Source organism: Ischnura elegans (genome assembly GCF_921293095.1).
Source record: "Ischnura elegans chromosome 13 unlocalized genomic scaffold, ioIscEleg1.1 SUPER_13_unloc_3, whole genome shotgun sequence".
NCBI classification, from domain to species: domain Eukaryota; kingdom Metazoa; phylum Arthropoda; class Insecta; order Odonata; family Coenagrionidae; genus Ischnura; species Ischnura elegans.
In genome coordinates, this window is record NW_025791659.1 from 7814864 (window position 1) to 7834925 (window position 20062).

The 20062-nt window shown below is 36.3% G+C and overlaps 1 protein-coding gene across 1 annotated transcript in view; it reads right to left on the minus strand.

The window, feature by feature from the left end:
- The window catches only part of LOC124172985 (insulin-like growth factor-binding protein complex acid labile subunit), a 43069-nt gene that overhangs the window by 16740 nt on the left and 6267 nt on the right, over window positions 1–20062 (minus strand). The window contains exons 2-3 of the mRNA XM_046552517.1: window positions 1367–1698; window positions 224–802 (exon numbers count right to left, since the gene is read on the minus strand). Coding sequence (XP_046408473.1) covers window positions 224–802; window positions 1367–1698 — 911 coding nt within the window. The remainder of the gene's footprint in view (window positions 1–223; window positions 803–1366; window positions 1699–20062) is intronic.

The following is a 20062-nucleotide window of genomic DNA, read 5'->3' on the forward strand; positions in this document are numbered from 1 at the left end:
ATCTTAATTAGGTCAAAATAAATCGGGATATGCGAAACAATCGCAGTTAAAAGCCCTGAATACAGTCTAGGGAATAATGGACTAGAAACTATATTTTTACCATTATTCATGATTTTGTTTCCTTTTGGCAATCTTTTTAATACACTGGCCTCGACTGATTCGTAACCGATATAACTCGACTCGACTCAACCTGGGAAACTACGGGCACTTCGGGATTACTAACCTGTTGTTGTTGATGCGTAGGTAGCATAATGAAGATGAATCACTGAAGAAATCCGAGTCTAGAGTCTCAACGAGGTTGTAGGAGAGGTCCAGTATGATTAGTCTGGTTTTGTTTTTCAACAGTGTTGCCGAAATGTTTGTGAAGAGATTGTTCGATGCCAGGAGCACGGTTAAATTGTTGTTCCGGGAAAATATGTTATCAGGCAAGTGCGCAATATTGTTGCTGGAAATACTTAAGTGTTCGAGGTTGATCATCCTGTAGAGGGCTTCATCCGGTAGGGCCGATATGGAGTTATTGCCCAGATGAAGGTGCCGAATCAAAGACCAGCGAATCCATGCCTTATTTAAGTTTTCAGACTGCTCAAGAATTGAAGATGAGTTTGGAAACTTTATATCAGAGCTCAATACTTTGTAGTGGGTGGGTGTTATGCTAACCGATGGAAGTCCCAATGTAACAAGTTTGTTACCTAGAAGGGTAAAAGTAATCAGGGATGGGAGACTATATAAACATTCTTCAGGAATGACACTGATCCTATTATACCCTGCATGCAGAACTTCAAGTTTCTTCAGCCTGCACAAACTAGTTGGTAATGTTGTAAGTGAGTTAAGTTGTAAAACAATATGAATCAAATTTTCCGTTTTGAGAAAAAAATCATCGTCTATGCTTTCTATCTCGTTTTCACCGAGATAGAGGTTTTTTAAATTCCCCATGCTGCTCAGAAAATTACGACTTAATGTTCTGAGCTTATTTCGGCTAAGATCTAAAATCTTTATCGTTTTTACGTCCGTGAAAAATCTTTCTTCTAAATATTGTATTTCCGTGTCCTCGATTTGAAGAATTTCTAGCCGTTCTGATATCCTTGAAAAAAGGTTCTCGTCAAGCATCGACAAATTTGGACATTTGATATTGAGTTCCTTCAGTTTTTCCAAGCCACTCGAATGATGCATGGAAAAATGGCGAGTTTTTGAATCCTCGCAGTGTATTGTTAATTTTTCCAGTGGAAGATCCCTCCAGCCACCGATGGAACCAGTACTCCAATCACCAAATAGGACTAATTGATTTCTAGACGGAGCTGAGCAATTATACACCCTCAAGTGGGTGTGATTTGCGACCGTATAATCATATGATGAGAAGTTTGCAAACATGATCATGGAGAGGTAATGAAAAGGGTTCACCTCTGTTTCTGCATGGCATTTCATTGTATAGTGCACAGACATATCATTGAATATCTCTCGGCTTAATACAACCTTGTCTTCGCAGAGCATTTCATAAAGTTCCCCATTCATTTTGATACAGAGGCATCTGGGATCTCCTTTACAATGGAAGCCGTTCATTTCTCCATCTTTGCTATCGGGCGATAATTTTTTGGAAGAGCAATCAGTGATGGATATCACGATTATAACGATGCAAAAGTATCTTTGTCCCATGCTTACATTATAGCCACTGCGCTTTGGAGCTCCAGGCATTATTTGAACCTGAAATATAATTAATACTGATAAAAAATTAAATACAAAGTGTTTTAATTATACGAGAAACACAATGAAACATGTAACATAGCTGATATTGCTGTACCGCTTTCGTATAATATCGGAAAGACAATATTTGGAAGAAGAAATAAGTACCAAGAATTGCAGTAAAAATATAAAGAGTATGGAATATGGAACAGGTTTATGTTGCTCCAAAACCATCTTTGCCACCGGTATCATTACAAAGTATGTACAAAATTGTTTCAAAATAATCAAAATTTATCCAAATATCCATTCATCAAAATGCAGAAGGCTGTAACAATTTCAACCTCCCGTATCTCGAGGAAAGTTCTCAACGAGAAAGAACAGTGAAGAGTAACGTTGGTATTTCTTTACTACAAAACAACTCAGTTAAAACTGATGAATATTTCAGGAGAAAAAAATAAAACAATTATTATTATCGCGGGTCCGTATCCCGCTTGGGTAGGTGGTCTCTATCCAGGGCATCGATGTTTGTGATGCTCTATTGTTAATGTTGTAGTACCCTTTGCAATGGCCGCCGTGAGCATTTTACGGGGATGTGGGAAATAAATATTTAAAAAAAATTAATAAATATTTTCAGCAATAGTATTGTGCCATTAAAATTATAGTAAAAACTCATGAAATTATAATGTGTTTTTATACAACGTATTTATACTATTTTCAGCAGCGTTAGTATTATTTCTGCGGAAAATAAATTTACATAGCATCATTCAAACGCAAAAATTGTACATTTTTGCAATATTTTGTGCTCCCTTCCACGTACTTTTGACAGTAAGACGAAGTAAAATTATACATTATGCATTCCTACAATGTTCTCCACTTAACATTAATAACAGTTTTTTCCGACTCACTTTGTTGATGTGAAAAGAATTAAACCATCTTTGAATTTCACTATTTCCCGAAGTTGAAGCATGCTATTAATTTCATACACCCGACCTTCGAATGCTATACGGGTGGTTTCAGTTTGAAACGGGAAGCTACTGAATGATTTCAGGCTCCCTTCCATTTATTTTACTCGTTTTTTTATGCATATCGTTTCGAAAAGCTTTCGAATCGTAAGCATAACGGAGGAAATTGCAGTATTTCTCCACATTAATAATAGGATGTTATAAAATCGTTTTATATCAGTTACCTCTTTTGCGAAATGAACCAAATATAAGAATATAGTCCTCACCATAGAGGTCACATTTAGCAATGATCGACATTTCGCTTGATCTATTTTCCAACAAGAAAAATAAATTCGAAAATCCCAGAATTCGATGATTGACACAATGTGTTTGAATACGGGGGAGGGGGGCGTGGTGCTCCCTGTCGGCGGCCGATCACATTGACATAAATTTTCATTATTTCGTATTCATTATTTTTAAGTTAACCATACAGTACAGAGGAGTTAAGACAAAATACTGCGTGTTAATTAAAATTCATATTTTACAAGCACTTTAGAACATGTGGAGTTGATATAAGGGGATAGCGTGAGTTTTGAGGGATCAGGATGTTCAATTCTTATAAAAGGGAAGAAAGGCGACCGATAGTAAACAGGTTGCGGTTAACTCATTTACGGCCAAAATTTCGAAAACGCAACATTATTGAGAAATGCAAAAAAATGTTTCAATTGAATTTTATTCAAGTAGAATTCGCTTTTTTCGATAAAAATAAGTTTAAACTGATTTTTAGTGTGATTATAATGACATTTCATATGTATTTCAAGATTTATAAAAAAACTCAAAATGTGTCAATTTTCAAGTCACTTGTTACGCAAGATAAAAATGTTTTCCTAAGATTAACTATTCCCTGTATTAAGTTTTTTATTCGTCCATGTGGATGTAGAAATTTCAATTAATAGATATTAAGGCTTATATTTCGTCAGGGAGACAACATTAAGCTAAAATCGGATCGGGAAAATAATGTTGCGTTTTCGCAACTTGGCTGATTCCGGTATCTATAGGCAGCTATAGAACCCGTATTACCACAATTTCCGTCTAGTAGGAATATGCTGCTTATACTGTCAGATATATTCCTACGGATTTTTATGTCACCGCATATGACAAATATCGTCATATTTGATAGTTAAAATTCTTATATATTTTGTTTCCAATGAGATGCTGCATTACTTAACCTAACCCCGATATTAAATAGAGATTTATTACGGTTTGAAAGAAATGAGACAAAGTGAATATTTTTACGGATGATAACGTATTTTTCAGTTTTTCGTTGAAATTTTTATCACAACAGATTAAATTGCAACATACAATGACTATTTATGAATTACATGAAAGCATTTCGGGGGCAATATAACACAAAACTTGGTACATTCATTCCGAATTAGTCCTCCCTTACTTCACGATACAGCGATATCACCGACTTCCACAGCGAGATATTGATATGAAGATATTGGTTGAAAGAAGACGATAAGGCGTGGATTTGGTTCGGAAATCATTGTACCAAAACGTATTTAGTTTAATAAAAAATGATCTACACTTTTCAAACAATCCCTGTCTGGAAAAATATTACAGATTTTTAAATTATGACCTTAATTTGACGACTTGAAATAAAAATTATTACAGTTCGGAATATTTGCACATCAATTTTTAAATAATAAGCAGATGGTACCTTACATCAAGTGCATAAATGTACTTTAAAAACAATCCTTTTAGATTTCGCTTTGAACTTTGGTGCTTATGTTATTCCGACGGTTTTAGGGGCCAACCAGGCGATAGAAAATTACTTCGATCGAAAATTAATCTTGGAAGCAAGAGTTATTCTGGAATATCTCAAGGTTATCCCTGAACTCTTGAATTATCGAATGTTTTTCGATAATTTCTTTTCATCTGTTAGACCATGTTTTTGTTTTGAAAGAAAAAGGATAATTTTCATAGCCATCCGTGAAAATATAACGGAGGAGTGCCTGATAGAATATAGTATAACCATCGCCAATAGGAACATGAAAACAAACATTGAATAAAGCTGGAGGTCTTAGAACTGGTCGATGGAATGATAAATAGATTGTCACTGTAGACTGCAATACACATTTTTCGCCTCTGTTGGGTACGGGAAAATGTTTCAGCAGAAAAAAAATACTATTCCACAGCCTCGTGTTATTGGGGAGCATATTAAATAAATGAAAGGTGTGGACCTACTTGAAAATGCAAATGCAAATTACCGCACTGGAATTCAGGGGGAAAAAGACCTAGCTTTTCAACTTACTGGACGGAGTTTGCACTAACGCCAGGAAATTGTACAGGTACCATTGGAAATAAATGTCATTGGTAAACTTCAAATCGTATCCAGCGGGGACGCTTCTAAAAAGTGAAATGAATCAGTCAGTAGATGGCGTACCCCTATGTGATTCACGTCCATAAACACAGGAAAAGGGTAGGCCATTTAACACTAGAACCGCGGACGGGACTTTTTTGTCCCATCGCCCTTTGCAAATGTTTACCATTCATGTACTAGTGGTTTGAACCCTTTGAAATTTACGGACTAATACTCATTTTCTACTCACTTTCTAATGGTTATATCAAAAATATTTTACAATGTTTTGTTCGCGCGAAAAGTGACGATTTACCAAGAACCACGGATTGGGACTTTTTGTCCCGTATGGGGAAAACATACCTTTTCGGGTTTTTTAGGACCCTTATTTTGTAATTAGCATGATAACAGTTCATTGCGAAGGGGATCGATGCACAGATACCGTTGTTCTGCCAGTTAGAAGCGCAGAAGGAAATAATCTGTGCACTGCGCCGGCCACCTACTCACGCAGCGCCGGCCGCTTCTCCTCTGCCCGGCGCGTCTGCAGGTCTGAGCTTGCAACCAACACGTTAAATAAGTTTACAGTATTCCTAGTTATACTTAATAAAACGTTTTAAACATGACCTAAACACGTGTTTTGTTCACACAAACCACATCGAAACCGTCGATTATACTTAAACACTATAGGATCAACGTATTTTGTCAATGGGACAAAAAAGTCCCATGCCGCGGTTTTGGCGGGGTTGGAAAGTTCAGCGGTTCTAGTGTTAATTCATCGCGGAATCGTGAAAGGACGAATTTGGCTTAAGAGTTAAAAAATTCAATAATTGCCGAAACGACAGTGTAAAAGCCAATCCATGTATGAATGTACAAAATTTTATCTTCCAATGCACCCAAAATGCTTAATGCAAGTATTTCATAAATAGTCATTAATTGTTGTAAATCAATCTGCAATGATAAAATTAATGTCAATGAAAAAATGTGAAATGCCTTCTCTTCTGATAAAATTTTCCCTTTCACTTATTTCTTTCAAACCGTAAAGCATGTCTATTTTATAGTGGAGTTAGGACAAATAATACAATAACTAATTGGAAACATAATACCAAAGGATTTTATTTACCCAGTATGACGATATTTGTCATATACGTGGCATAAAAAGGCAAAGGACTATATCTGACAATGAAAGCAGCATATTCCTATGACACGGCAATATATTGTGATGCGGGTTGCATAACTGAATGTAGATACCGGTTTCTGCCAAAGTTGCGAAATCGCAACATTTATTTTTAACAATAGCAATTTTTTTAAGGGCCCATATTTTCAATTTACCTTGTTTAGAATGCTATTAGGTGAAATGAAGAGAAAAAATGACTATATAATATTTTCTAGTACTTCTTTACTCAGTAAGTAATGGGTTAAGAGCGAATTACGGTCTAATATTATCCCGACCCTACCGGGCACGATTTGCCGTACAGAATACTGAATTGCATGGGCGATAAAGAAATTTTGAGAATTACGTCTACCGGTGGAGTTGAAGCATGGATTACGCCCCTACAGAATACCGTTTTGCAACAGGGTTGGAATACGCAATACTATTGCGCCTTCTTCCGTTATACATGCGAATTACACGGTGCAATTCCATTCAGAATAGTGGCTGTAGTCCAAGGAGTAAGAGCCAGTTGTGAGGAAAGAGGAAATTCAGTTCTTATCTCAAGGAAAAAAGGATTGTGATGGTGGGCAATTCGCGGTTTCGAATGTCTTAAAATCTGCGAAAAGAATGGATTAAACGATTGGATGAAACAATTTACGGTTAAGTTTACAACAGGGTCAGATAAGGAAATATTACTGCGACTTCTCCCGTGATATTGGCGATTAGCACGGCGTGATTCCATCCAGAATAACGACCGTAGAGTTGATCAAGAGGAAATGCGGGAGTTTCGAGGAGAAAAGAACTTCAAATCCTATCTAAAGGAAGAAGGGGAGTGATAGTGGACAGTTTGCGGTTTCAAATTACTTAAAAACTGCGAAAACAAGAGAATGCGATTATGATTGCTTGAAACAATTTATGATTCTGCTTACATTTTCCCTCTCAGCAAAGTGGCAGAAAAGTGAAATATCCTTGAGTTTTATATTAGATTATCACCTGTAGTTAGATAATCACATTGCAAACGTAAGATAGATATTAAAAACGGATATTGTTAATAAATTTTATTTCATCAGTAATAAATGTAATTTTTCTGTCCGAAAAATGTTTTACCATTATTCAATGGATTACAAGTAAAATTACGGGCTTACATGACGGGGCGGAGGTTAAAAAATTGCCAAAAGCGATTTTCTTATCGATTTTTCCTTCAAGTATGATCGCAAAAGTTAAAAATAGTGGTCACCTAACAAGGGTAAATCAAGTTTGAGGGAAGTGTCCCGTTTCGTGAGACGTGGTCGTAAGCATATCATTGGGCTGTACCCTGGGAAATGGTTTTAAAGTGCAAAAACATTGTTTTAAATAATTTTGGAAATTTTTATCAAATCCTTGATATAAAAATATTTATAAGTAACTGCATTTCAGCGATATTCTGACGTGATGTACTGGTAGAAATAAAAACATTATTTGAAGATTTTTGCGTAATACAATGACGTATTTCCCTATAGGATTTGTCCGAACAATAAATATTGTGATAAATTCAAAGACTACTTTCACTGAGAAGCAATTTTTTATCTAAAATATATTGCAGTTAGAGTAGCTACTAAAATGTAGTCAAACCTTTTATAATAATAATGCATCATTTACCCTTTAGTACCACAGGGATATGTATGTCTCAAATTATGGAAGCTCTGTCAAAATAGAATGTAAGAATTGGTTCTGTAGAATAATAGGCTGTTATCTTCTAAGTTTTCGTGGATATTAGACAATAGGCTAGTTTCCTATTTTTTTAATTGCCTAAATATAAATATTATCACTCCTGGAGTACTTGTTTCACGATTTTTTATTTTAAAATGACGATATCTATTTTTTGCGATCAAATGAAAAAAAAATTCAAGCGCGTGGAAACGCGACGACTAAGTATGAATTCCGGAAAATCTCCGTGTGACGTCGTTCTGGTTCCCGCTGCCGCAAGTGAATAGGGGCGAGGCTTTGAACGCTGATACAATGTAGGATGCTAGCAGGTAGCAGAGTACCCTGCTAGCTGGTAGCGCTTGGCATAAATAAGGATTATTAATACCTTATCAAACGAAGAGAACTTTCCGACCTTAGGCAGTTGACGCCACGTGGAGTGGCATCGCATGGGCACCAATCTGGCCTATTTCAAACGAGGTTAAAATTGACCATTAATTAACATTCTTCTAAACTGGGATTTATAAAACCAAATAATTTTTATAATATGAATACACTTATGGTGGGTAAAAAATCGCAATCAATGGCTTTCGTTTTCTTTGATGAAGGAAACTACCCTATCACCTTATACCACTTATTTTGTAATAAGTGGTATAAGTACTTGTCTGATATCCAGAAAAACTTATAATGGAAATAGCACAAGAGTTAGTGAATTTTATTGGCCTCTTATTTTTATTCTTCATGTGACATCCTTGATATATTGTAGTTTAGGCATCGCTAAGAACTTTCACTGCAAATACTGTTTACGAAGTTGAAATTAAATATTTGATAACAAACTAATGAGAAGGTCAATTATAACGGGACTTCCGGTTTATCCTTAATGTGCACCTAACCTGTGGAGTTAGTGCGAAGAACTGCACATTTGTGTTTTAATTTTCACAGAATTAGCGTTTTTATGTCTTAGGACACATATGTCGCAATGGACCATAAGGTTTCGAGGATTGATGTTATCTCATGTCACATACTGTATCTCAGAAGCTATTTCAGTTATCCCTTTCGTATGAATATTTTTGGAATCCACGCATCAATATTAACCAAAAAACGTATAAATTATGCAATTATACGGCTGCTTTTATTAAGGAAATAAAGGGAGACGGTGGAGTTTTCTCCTTAGCATGAATGCTGGACTGTACTCCATCAGAATAAATTGCAATCCCGTTTTCAAAGAAATGGCGAAAGAAGTGAAATATCTTAAAGTAACATGTTAGGATATCATCGCTTTTAATATGATGCGCACTTTACAAATGTAATTTCTCTCTTAATCGGAATAGCATCTCCAATTTTTGTTGCTTAAGTGTCCTCTTCATGTCCAAAAAATGAGTAGTTATAGTTAAGCCTCGGTGCACTCCAAGTCGGATATTGAACATACATTTTCGGGCGTAGCTTTATATAACATCATTTACCCTTTCTCCTTAGTACGACTGCTGGAATAGTCCCCGGGAGAATCTTTGGTGAGGTCCTGCCGGTTAATACTAAATGTAGAATTTAGTTTAAAAATGTTAAACCTGAGATCGTTGAACTAAAATGCCTGTGGCCACCAATGACTCACACGCTTTCAGTAACAAAGGAGGGCGGCTATGTACATTTGGGAACGTTTAGATCACTTATCCTCTTCATACCACAGAGTACTGCCCCTGTTCGATTAGTCAAAACAATTATTATTTCATATTGGTATATTTATTACAATGATCTTATTTTCTTTGAGTTTTGACAAAATAATGCGAAAGTGATTTGCCTGCGTTTCGGTGAATATTAAACCATTCTCAAGGATTTTAAATGAAAAAATTATTGCACAAAATTGATAAATTATTAAAAGGTTACAGGCAGTTAAGTATTGAACAAAACATTATCCAAAAAATTATAATAAAAGGGGGATGACGAAAGAATTATGACATAAATTATTTTCACAGGTTTGTCTATTTGTAGTAATTAAGTTACTACCTTACTAAGTTACCTTCATTTTCCATTAATAAAATTTAGTTTACGTTAATTCTCAATGTCTGATCTTTCATAACATTGGTTATTGGATTTAGGTATATTAACCATTTCTTTGAATAATATTTTTTTAAATTAATTTGCTAAGTCTAAAATTTTGGTGTTGTCAAAATGGAAAGTAAAGTCAAAATGGTTTCCATTAATAAAATAAATTTTACATTAATTCTCAATGTCTGATCTTTCATAACATCGGTTAAGTACTGGATTTAGGTATATTAACCGTTTCTCTGAATAACCTTTTTTAAAACTAATTTGAAAAGTCTTATATTTCGGTGTTGTCAAAATGGAAAGTATGGGTATTGTTTATTTTATTGTTAACAAGGACGATAAAGGATAAGAACTCCAAGAATATAAGATAATTATGTAATAGAGGCCAAGGAAATAACAAAAGTAATATTTACATTTATTATTAATATAATGATTAATTCAGATGAAACAACCAAGTTTTTATACTTCCGGAAGGCTTTGTTGTAAGCTTCCTTTATCTTCTCTTAGCTGAGAATTTCATGATTAACTTGGAGAAAAGAATGTTCAGCTGAGTTATCTAAAATCAACACATTCGAATATTTGCAGACTTTACTGATCATTGAGAACTAAGACAATCAAAACGCTCAAATATTTGATCTTCAAACATTGCGTATGAGGTAATAACACATTCTTGCATATTGTCTGAGTGATAAAAAATTAACAGGTGACTTCGGGAATATTAATATTAATCAATCACCTTATTAGGTGCTAATATCTAACTCGTTCAGATTTGAGGTACTAAACATAACCTTCTCGTTCAATATAAACTGAATTTTAAATAACCTTAATAACAGTATAAGGTATCAATTATTAGCAGATACGATGGAAATCCCATCTGTAAACTATAATAACCTGAATTCATAATTTTTGCAAACACTAAATGTAACCTAATATGCACCCAACGTGTTTCATTTTGGTCGCAATGATTGTCATAAAGTATCCCACCATATAAAAATCATTCAACAACTCATATCTATACAATTCATATCAAGACGCAGATATGGACAGAGACATATATTTTTCTTTTAAGGTGGCTAGAAAATCGTTGTTTATAATGCTTTTAATTTACGAGGGAAGTTCGATAAGTAATACACCATTTATTCTCAGAACATATTGACTGTAAAGATTCAGAATTTGGTGACAATATGCATCGACATGTCTTGGCCATACCCTATTTTTCTACCTAGTACCCATTACGTTCTAAGGCCTAGCGTCAACATTTTGGGGGAGCATGTATTTCCTGGTGGTAAAAGCTCTTTCGTTGTAGGCGATGCCATGCCGAGCGTGGCTGATCATGTATCTTTGTATCTGCATCTCCTGCTGAGGCTGTAACTTTCTTTACCCATCGCCCAAATTCACTCCTACCAAATGCAGCGTCGCCATGCACCGCACTCAAACGTTTTTCGACGTTCATCAAGGTCTCTTTTTCTGTACACAAATATTCAATAACAGCACGTTGGTATTAACGTGAGTGGTATGTAGACGCCATTTTAACGCTGTACTATGGTTCTTCTCTCTGCTAGAACGGTGTCAAACCTCATCAGCGCAGAGAACATACATGATTTGTGAAGCACCGACTAGAAGAATGATCTATGTATATCAATGTCTTTTCAAAAAAAATGTCGGGCATTGCTTATTGAACGACCCCCGTACAATATTATTCTATTTTGGATTTCGACCTTCAGGCTTTTGGCATTTGAATATTTTGAATCTTCAAGAAAATTCTTATCCTCGTGCTTAACCCTACTTTTCCGAAAATTCTCTTGGTTTGAGCCGTCTACTGAGGCTCCGATCCGAGAACAACCCATTGTAAGCAGTGGAAGTACGACCTCGCTGCGGGGCGTAGGCCGAGTCTTCGGACTAGCCCTAGCCGGTCGACTGTCCCAGTCCGTTGCTGCGGAAGGAATCAAATTGCGGGCTCCCTATATATTTGGGAGAGCAAGAAGATGCGGGGCCTCTTTTTGGGGATTCGTCCGTTGTGGCATGTTGTGCCCTCTAACCTCAACGCCGCTCCGGGGCTGCCTCGCCGCCAGATTCGCCAAACTACGTAAGCTTGGGAGCCCCTTCTTTTCCACTTTCCAAATTATTCCCTTCACCCCTTCTCCTTTGTTCCGTGTGCCGTGGTCGACTTTTTGGCAGGGTTTGTGGTTTGCCTGAAGTTCATTTTGTGACGATAAATTGCATTTTTTTAAAGTATTACTTCCTGCTTACTGCCACCCACCTTCACCAACAGTTCAGGTTAATTGATTTTATATTCAAATATATATCCTGCACTTAAAAATTCATTGTCGCCACTTAGCCTGTTGAGCCTGCGAATTTGAATCTTTAAGGTAACCATTCAAGCACGATGAGTGAAATATTCAGGCTAAAGCTATTCTCAATGCAGTCAACTTTTTCATTGATTGCCATTCCACATGAGCGATCCATGAGCGAGTTTTACCGATGCAAATCTCCTTGGATGCACTTTATACTCGAGTGTAAATTGTGTTTAACAAAGTATGCGAATGAAGGAACAAGAGAAAAATGACTGTAATGGTGTGAAATATGATAAAAATTAAATCAAACGAAAAGTATGAATTCCCTCGTTTCAATGAATGTTATGATAGATACACTGTGCATTCGTTAGACGCATTTTGAGTAGAAAGTATTATTTATGGGATAAAGCAAACTGTATAGATTTTTGGGACGGCAAAATATCTTACGGAGGTACAGAAAATCTTTACAAAAATGCTTACTAATGACGATGTGAAGATTAGTGGATAAGATTGATGTAATACAATGCTGTTAAACGATGCAGTCCGATATTTTCAGAGTATTACCAGGTAATATAATCATGTGGTTATCTTGAAGTCTCCATTCTGATCTTATATTTTATTTTATATCCATACCTCTTTTCATTGTGAAGTTATGGGAAACGTGACCATATTTTCAATTCGAACAGCTCCGCTCGAAGGGGATCAATAAAATTGTTTAAATTGAAATTCATTTAACACTATTGAAGTTGTAATCGATATAATAATACCCTTGATAGAAGCCCGTAGCAGAATGTTTTTGTTGCTGCGGAAATTAAATTAATGTTATGTGCTTAAAAAACAATGGATTCACGCTACATATCATTTAAACTTATCCATAATGCTTCAATACGATGATCTATCGATTTACGATTATGTGGATACAATGACATTTATCATATAACATTAAGGGCACATATCAAAAATTGTTTAGCCAGAGGAAATATTTGATTAACTCACACGGTGTTTACTTTTATTACAGCCAATGGAAATTAACTGCTCTAGCTCAGAAAACGCACGAAATCAGAGACGGGATATGTACAGCAATAATAGAGTAAAACCTATGGTCGTACTAACCTTCAAACCAACGAATTAGATGTGAAAACACTGACTGCCCAGTGGCTTCTTTCGATGGTCGGCCTCATGCGTCTATCTCCCAGCCCGGAATTTCCGTCCTATTTATACACTGCATTGCGCAATCCTCGCGTCCGCGACAGTGGAGGAATTCCTGGCGGCTCTGCAAATCCGCTAATTCGATAGAAAAATGCTACCACGACCACTATCCGGTGATTATCATCGGAGTTTAACCATGATTCACGTGACTGTTTTCCTTCTATAAACTAAAACAACCCAATATAGCTGGCACTATCATTCCTTACAATGTGGGTTTTCAGGGCTACCACCATATCCTATGAATAATTCTACTTCTATGCGATGCAGCTACGAATTTTGAGTAGGAGTCATTAAGTATCTTGCCAAATTTAGTGCAATGGCATTTAGCAAATAAGTAAATATTGCGTTTTGGTTTTACGACTGACTTTACATAAATTTTAAACGTTGCAAAGATTTATCTGTGATCCTTACACCGTCAATAATACCGACTTATTTCATCAACTTAAGATGTCTTAACGCTAAATGGTCTAATATCATATTTCCTCTCGTAGGCTTGTAAACTACTTGGGCGAGAGGGTGATTTTCAAGTACGTTGACTAAGATCTCGCTGATTTCTCTATTCCATGAAATCGGTTTTACAGTGTAAGTATCCCAATTTATAGATGGAAGATTAACATCTCCCCCGATAACCATAACATATTAACTGTGTCTGTGAGTAAATGCGGATATTTGATTTTCTAGATGGTAGATAATATCGACTTTAGAGTTCGGAGGTCTACAAAAAGAGCAAGCATGAATTTTCTTTTTGTTTCGTCGTTTCATTGTACACCATACGCTTTCTATTTCGTTGTCAATTATTTTGTGGGTGGCGCTGTGTAAACGTGATTAAACTGCTATATAAACTCCACCACCTGTTCTGCTGCGTCGATAGCATGTGTATATTTTTTATTCTGGAGGAAAAATTTCGCTGTCACTTATATCTTCCGTAAGCCAGGTCTCTGTACCCATGACCAAGTCTGCGTCCTGAAAAATGTGCTCGATTTTGGTGAGGTTGTTTTTTACGCTACGGCAGTTAACTACAACTAGGTTAGTGTTGGATGCAACAAGTTAGTGTTGACGTTAGCAACAAGGATCACCCATTACATGTTTTTCGTAGTTTTAACCTGTCATGTATTTGCTCTAGGAATTACTAACCATTAGCATTTTTTAATGAAAAAGAATGCATATTTTTCTAGTGTGCGTAATATTTCTATGACCGTGTGGTGTGCATGTGGCGGTACTCTTGCACGCTGCATGTTGGTGATTGGTCACCCCCTGCCAAACACCCTAGAGGTGGCTCGCAGGGTATCATGTAGATGTAGATGTAGTGTCTCATTTTGTAGTTTGAGTTTCAGTTGGTAAACGACACGGGGGGCGGTGGAGCTGAGTAAAAAGAGGGTTAGGGTGAAAAAGGGAGACCGCTAGTCGTTAGAACTGGAGAAGTGCAAATAGCGTGGCTGGAAAGAGACTGGAGAGAGACTATTTCATTTTTTTAAATTCCTTTTCTTGCTATTGCCCCGTCATTTTTACGTATGATGAAATAACTGTAGAGAGAATTCGAAATACCGTATGATCCCATTTTTTCCCGGCGCATAATGTTCAGAAAATTTCCTCGGGTTTCCAACAATTTGTCATCTTTACGTCCTCCGGCGTTTTGATCCACGACTACCTAATCATCAAAAGGGGATCTGCTGATTCAGAAGACGTCGGGTAACATTGAGGATGTAAACCAATAGAAAATCAAAGAAATTTTTTTCCAGGAATCACCGTATTCTTACTGCAGAAGACTTTTCAACTGCTGTACATGCACAGGAAATTCGTAATAACATGCATTGAAGAGTGAAAATTGAATGACTCATAAAACATTAAAAATTTAACATTATGTTGTAGTGTATTTTATTATGTATAACATTTGTTTCAAGCCGCTTTACGTCATTCAATTGTTTCCTGAATAAAAACGTGGTGTTGCCGCCATCTTGGCAGTCTCACGCTAGACTTCTAGTTGGTATGTTAATTGACCCTAAACACCACAGTTATGTTACCCAATCAATAAATTTGTTCATTAATACTGCGCAAAAAAACTACAGAATTACCTTGTCGAATAATGATGTTCTTTTCAATTTTGTAATACCTTTGTTGTCTTCGTATAAAACTTTTTGATCAAGTTTGTTGTAATTGTAGCAACTAACTAAAATTTTCAATTTACAAAAAAAAACTGTGATACAAGTTATTTGATATCTAATTAATTACACCTTCCATTCACACCTTGCTGCAGAAGCGATACAATAAGTTGTTTCAGGCGTGAATCATAGAATCTACTCGAATGAATACAATGAAAAATAAAGGTAACTGTGTAAATCTTCATTGAAAGATATACAATGCGACCTAGATATCGACTTAAGGAACATATTAAAAATGTATTTTCACGGATGCACGGATGCATCAGTTAAGAAGACAAGTAAACACAATATACCTCCTCCGCCACACATATATTGTTTACGTAGACAGTGTAAAATTAAAAAAAAGTATAAATGCTACTAACATTTCTGCCACTTACGTCATTTTATTGTATGATTGACAGTCTAACAATTTCATCGTTGGAACCTTCTTTCTCATAGAAGGGCCCTCCAAGATCGTTAGAACATAAATTGCGGAAGCTTGGTTTCGCTGATAGTAGGTCCCCATTCGTTTCCATAGCGCTGGGGGATTTTTCCCTCGTCTCGCCCCTTCCGTCCCTTTCCCGTCCCACAGGCGTCGACGGGCTCCTATGGCGACGGCGCCTCTTTCCTTTTTCCTTCCTCTCCAGCACCTCCCCGGGTGATCGGGCGTATAAGCCACTGGCATGGTTCCCGGCCCCGGTGCGTTGTATCCTTCAAAGGGTTAACCTAAAACCCTCAAACTCTCTGTATGATTAAAATACTGTAATTACACAATTTTGGTTCACGAAAAAGAAAAATTAATTACTTTAAAATTTGCCTGCAGATAATGTATTTTTTTGGAGATTGTCCCAGTTGTACCTTTTCTCACTCTCTCAACTCTGTACGCCTGTTTCCTACCCCCTATCAAAACATTTGAAACCATCACCACCACCTTCTAATGTACATAAAGGCGGTCTTTATATGTATCACAATATCTTTGACCGGATGATGGCTATGTGAGCCGAAACGCTATGTGCGCACTAAAACATTGTGGAAAAGTGCTGCCACCTTTTATTTCAATATGTATAGCTTGTTAGGATTTCTTTGAAATTCGTAATTTCGTAATTTCCCGGACAATGCCGATTTCATCAACAGAAAATTTACTAACAAGGAGACATCGCCAAAGTGATGCTCGGGATCTGCATAAAGATGTTATTAACTGAAACTATATAGGTAAGGTAGAAAAAGTGTCACGGCTTTCTTCCACATAGGCCCGGGTTCGAGAGATATTCGCTTGTAAAGATTTCGCGCAGCATGACATCCCTTGAGTAATCGCTACCTCTTAACTACGGCTGTATTTTTCTCTCTTCTGATTTTTGAAATCACTGTTACATTTTATCCCTATTCGTTTTATTTAGTTACTTCGCGATTTTTAAAAATTAAATATCAATTTATGGATTTTAAACGAAACTCCGAATTGTGCCTTACCGCGGCGATTACTCAAGGGATGTTATGTTGCGCGAAGTCTTTACAAGCGAATATCTCTCGAACCCGGGCCTATGTGGAAGAAAGCCGTGACACTTTTTCTACCTTACCTATATAGTTTCAGAAAATAACATCCGCGTCCAGATCCTGAACATCACTTAGGTGACTTCTCCTGAGTACTTTGGTGGTAAAGGTTTTGTTGAAGTACTTTGTTCAGAGATAATTTAACGTATTGTTGAGAATAAAAACCGAAGGAAGATAGCGAAACCTGATTTTTTCATTCCTCCGGAATAACTGCCGATGCTTTTTTAGTTGCGCGAAGAATTCGTCTACGGATTACTGCAAGAATAATTTTTTATCAGAACTTCCACCGCCTAGCGCCTGAAACCGTTGAACTCATTCGAACTGTCCCTCTCCCCAAAATTAAATCGCAAATGCGAATATCGCCCATTAGGCCATGTTCATTCCCTCAAGACGACGTTTAAATAATTTTAAATGATTCATTATCATAGTCGAATAAGGAATGAGTAAAACTATATAAATTCATACAAATGTCTAAATTTCTGCTTTCTAGCAACTTTAGACGATATAGTCAAGAGTGGAAGCATTCGAAATGTGGTGCTACCGAAGAATGATGAAGATAAAATGGATTGACCGTGTGAGTAACCAGGAAGTGCTAAGGAGAGTAGGAGAAAAGAGAAGCCTCCTAAAAACATTAAGCAGAAGAAGGGACAACTAAGTTGACCACATTTTGAGGCACGATAGTCTGATGAAGACAATCGTTGAAGGACAAGTGGAAGGGAAAAAGGGCAAGGGACGGCCCCGAATGAGTTATATCGGACAAAGGGTTATAAAGGATGTAAAAGAGAATAAATATGTAGCTATGAAGAGATTAGCGGATAGGAGAGAGAAATGGAGAGCTGCGTCAAACTAATCTTAGGATTGTTTACTAATGATGATGATGATGGGATAGTTTAAAAAAAAACCTACTAAACAATAGATGATTGAGGAAAAATTTCAGAAATTTACGAAAAAATTCAATGAAAAATCATAGTCAAAATTTCATTAGTTAAAAAGTATCAAAGAACTTTCACCACATAACAGCCGAAACTGTTTAAGAAAATCAAACTATTCCTCTTACTTAAAATAAACCACTAATGCGATTATCTCAATGTTTGCAGTATGCATTGCCGCGACAATGTGAAATGACTCATTGTTGTAATCAAATCAACAATGAGTAAAACTATATGTATTACGTAAACCTATGGAGCTTCGGAAGAGATTCTTGCAAGTGTCTAAATTTAAGGGTGTTACCAGTTTTGCGCCGAATGAACCTAGATATTGAAAAAATAAAAATATAACTCCCGGTCGAGCAAAAAGTTTGGAAAGTTACGAAGAAACTCTCTGCAAAAATACAGTCAAAAATTTATTCATCAAAAATGTTCAGCGATTTACGCAAATTGTCGCCGGAAAACCACCGGTGGTTCAACTATGGCGGTGGTTCAACTATTCCTTCTGCTTCAGTGGAGCTCGTGGCCTTGTGTCCGGACACAGAATTAACTCCAGTGTCATTCCAACAAAATCCAATCATGGGCAGCCAATGATAGGCCCATGACTCCACATCCGCGACCGCTTTCCCCTTGACCGAGACTGGCTGCCTGTAAACACGAAAACATCAATTAGAAATTCATTCGGAAAATTAAAAACCTTACTACCAGTCAAAACTTTCCATCACCTTCGCACGAAACTTGGTCTTTATTTCAATGTGAAAACACACTGTAAAAACTAAATGGACCAACAGAATATAAATATTTACTCCTTCTATCATTTATTAACATAAAAATTATTTTATATTTTAAAACAGTCACTTTTTTGCCATTTTGATCAGAGGGCAATTGCTAAGTCAAAGTAATATCGTTTCAGACAATTTTAAACGCACACTCCGCTGTTGCAGGTTTTGAATCCTTAGAAAACCCATACTGCTCGCCATCACTTCCTTCTTTTTCTTCTTGATAAGAATTGAACATCCTCGTTCCTCAAAACTCGCTATTTTCACTGGGATCAACAATCTAAGTTCGAACACGCATTCCTTTTTTAGATATGGTATATTTATGTAATGACAAGGGAGGAATTTTTTAACCCTTAACCGGTAACGTGCTGTCTGAGAGACCGCTGCTTTTCTAAAATTATGAATATTTTCAAAATTAATATTTCAAAATATATATAATTCTCGTTACCTTCATATTTTTGCATAGCAAGGACATCCTACTCTTTAAATTTAACGTTACTTTTATGTATTAATTTCTGTAAATTTGCAATTGAACTCGTTTAGCGGTCTGTGAGACCGCACGTCACTTACTAAGAATGCATCAAGGAAAAGGAATAAGCGGGATAAATGTCATGGCTACTTACTACTTAGCCTTCCAACTTTAACATTTGAGGCCTTTTTTGAATCTGGCGACATATTGATACTTAAATATAATAATTTTAACCTAAGTGTTTTTGGAATCAGTTTTTTGATCCTGCTTCAAATATAATTTTTTGACAAATTGGATCGTATTGGGAGTGTAAAAATTTTAACAAAAGTTTTAACATAGTTAAGCATTCAAAGAAAAATTAAACAAAACAATAAAAAAGGCGCAGCAATATTTTATGAATTTTTGATTTATTGCGGTCTCCCAGACCGCACGTCACTGGTAGTGTAACAAGAATTGCACGTCACTGGTTAAGGGTTAATCTGTGATGCGTCATGAACAGAAGGCGGTGTTTGATTATAATTTAAATCATTTCTAAATAATGTCCTACTTTTGATATCATTTCACACAATCGCTTCGGCGATTGAGGAAAAAATCGTGCCTGCCTGCGTCGTCGTTCAAACACTACCTATCAGAAGTTTTCGACCATCTCTGCGCAAAACTAGATCTTAACAAATTTGTACAATTATCAGTATACAAACACATCGTAAAAAATAAAAAGACCAAAAATATACATGTTTCATCTCTTTATCATGAAGTACCATACAATACCATACCATAAAAAATCTTGATTGGGGAGTGCATATTGATCAAGTGGTAGGGAGATCATTTAAAACCCTGCATTGG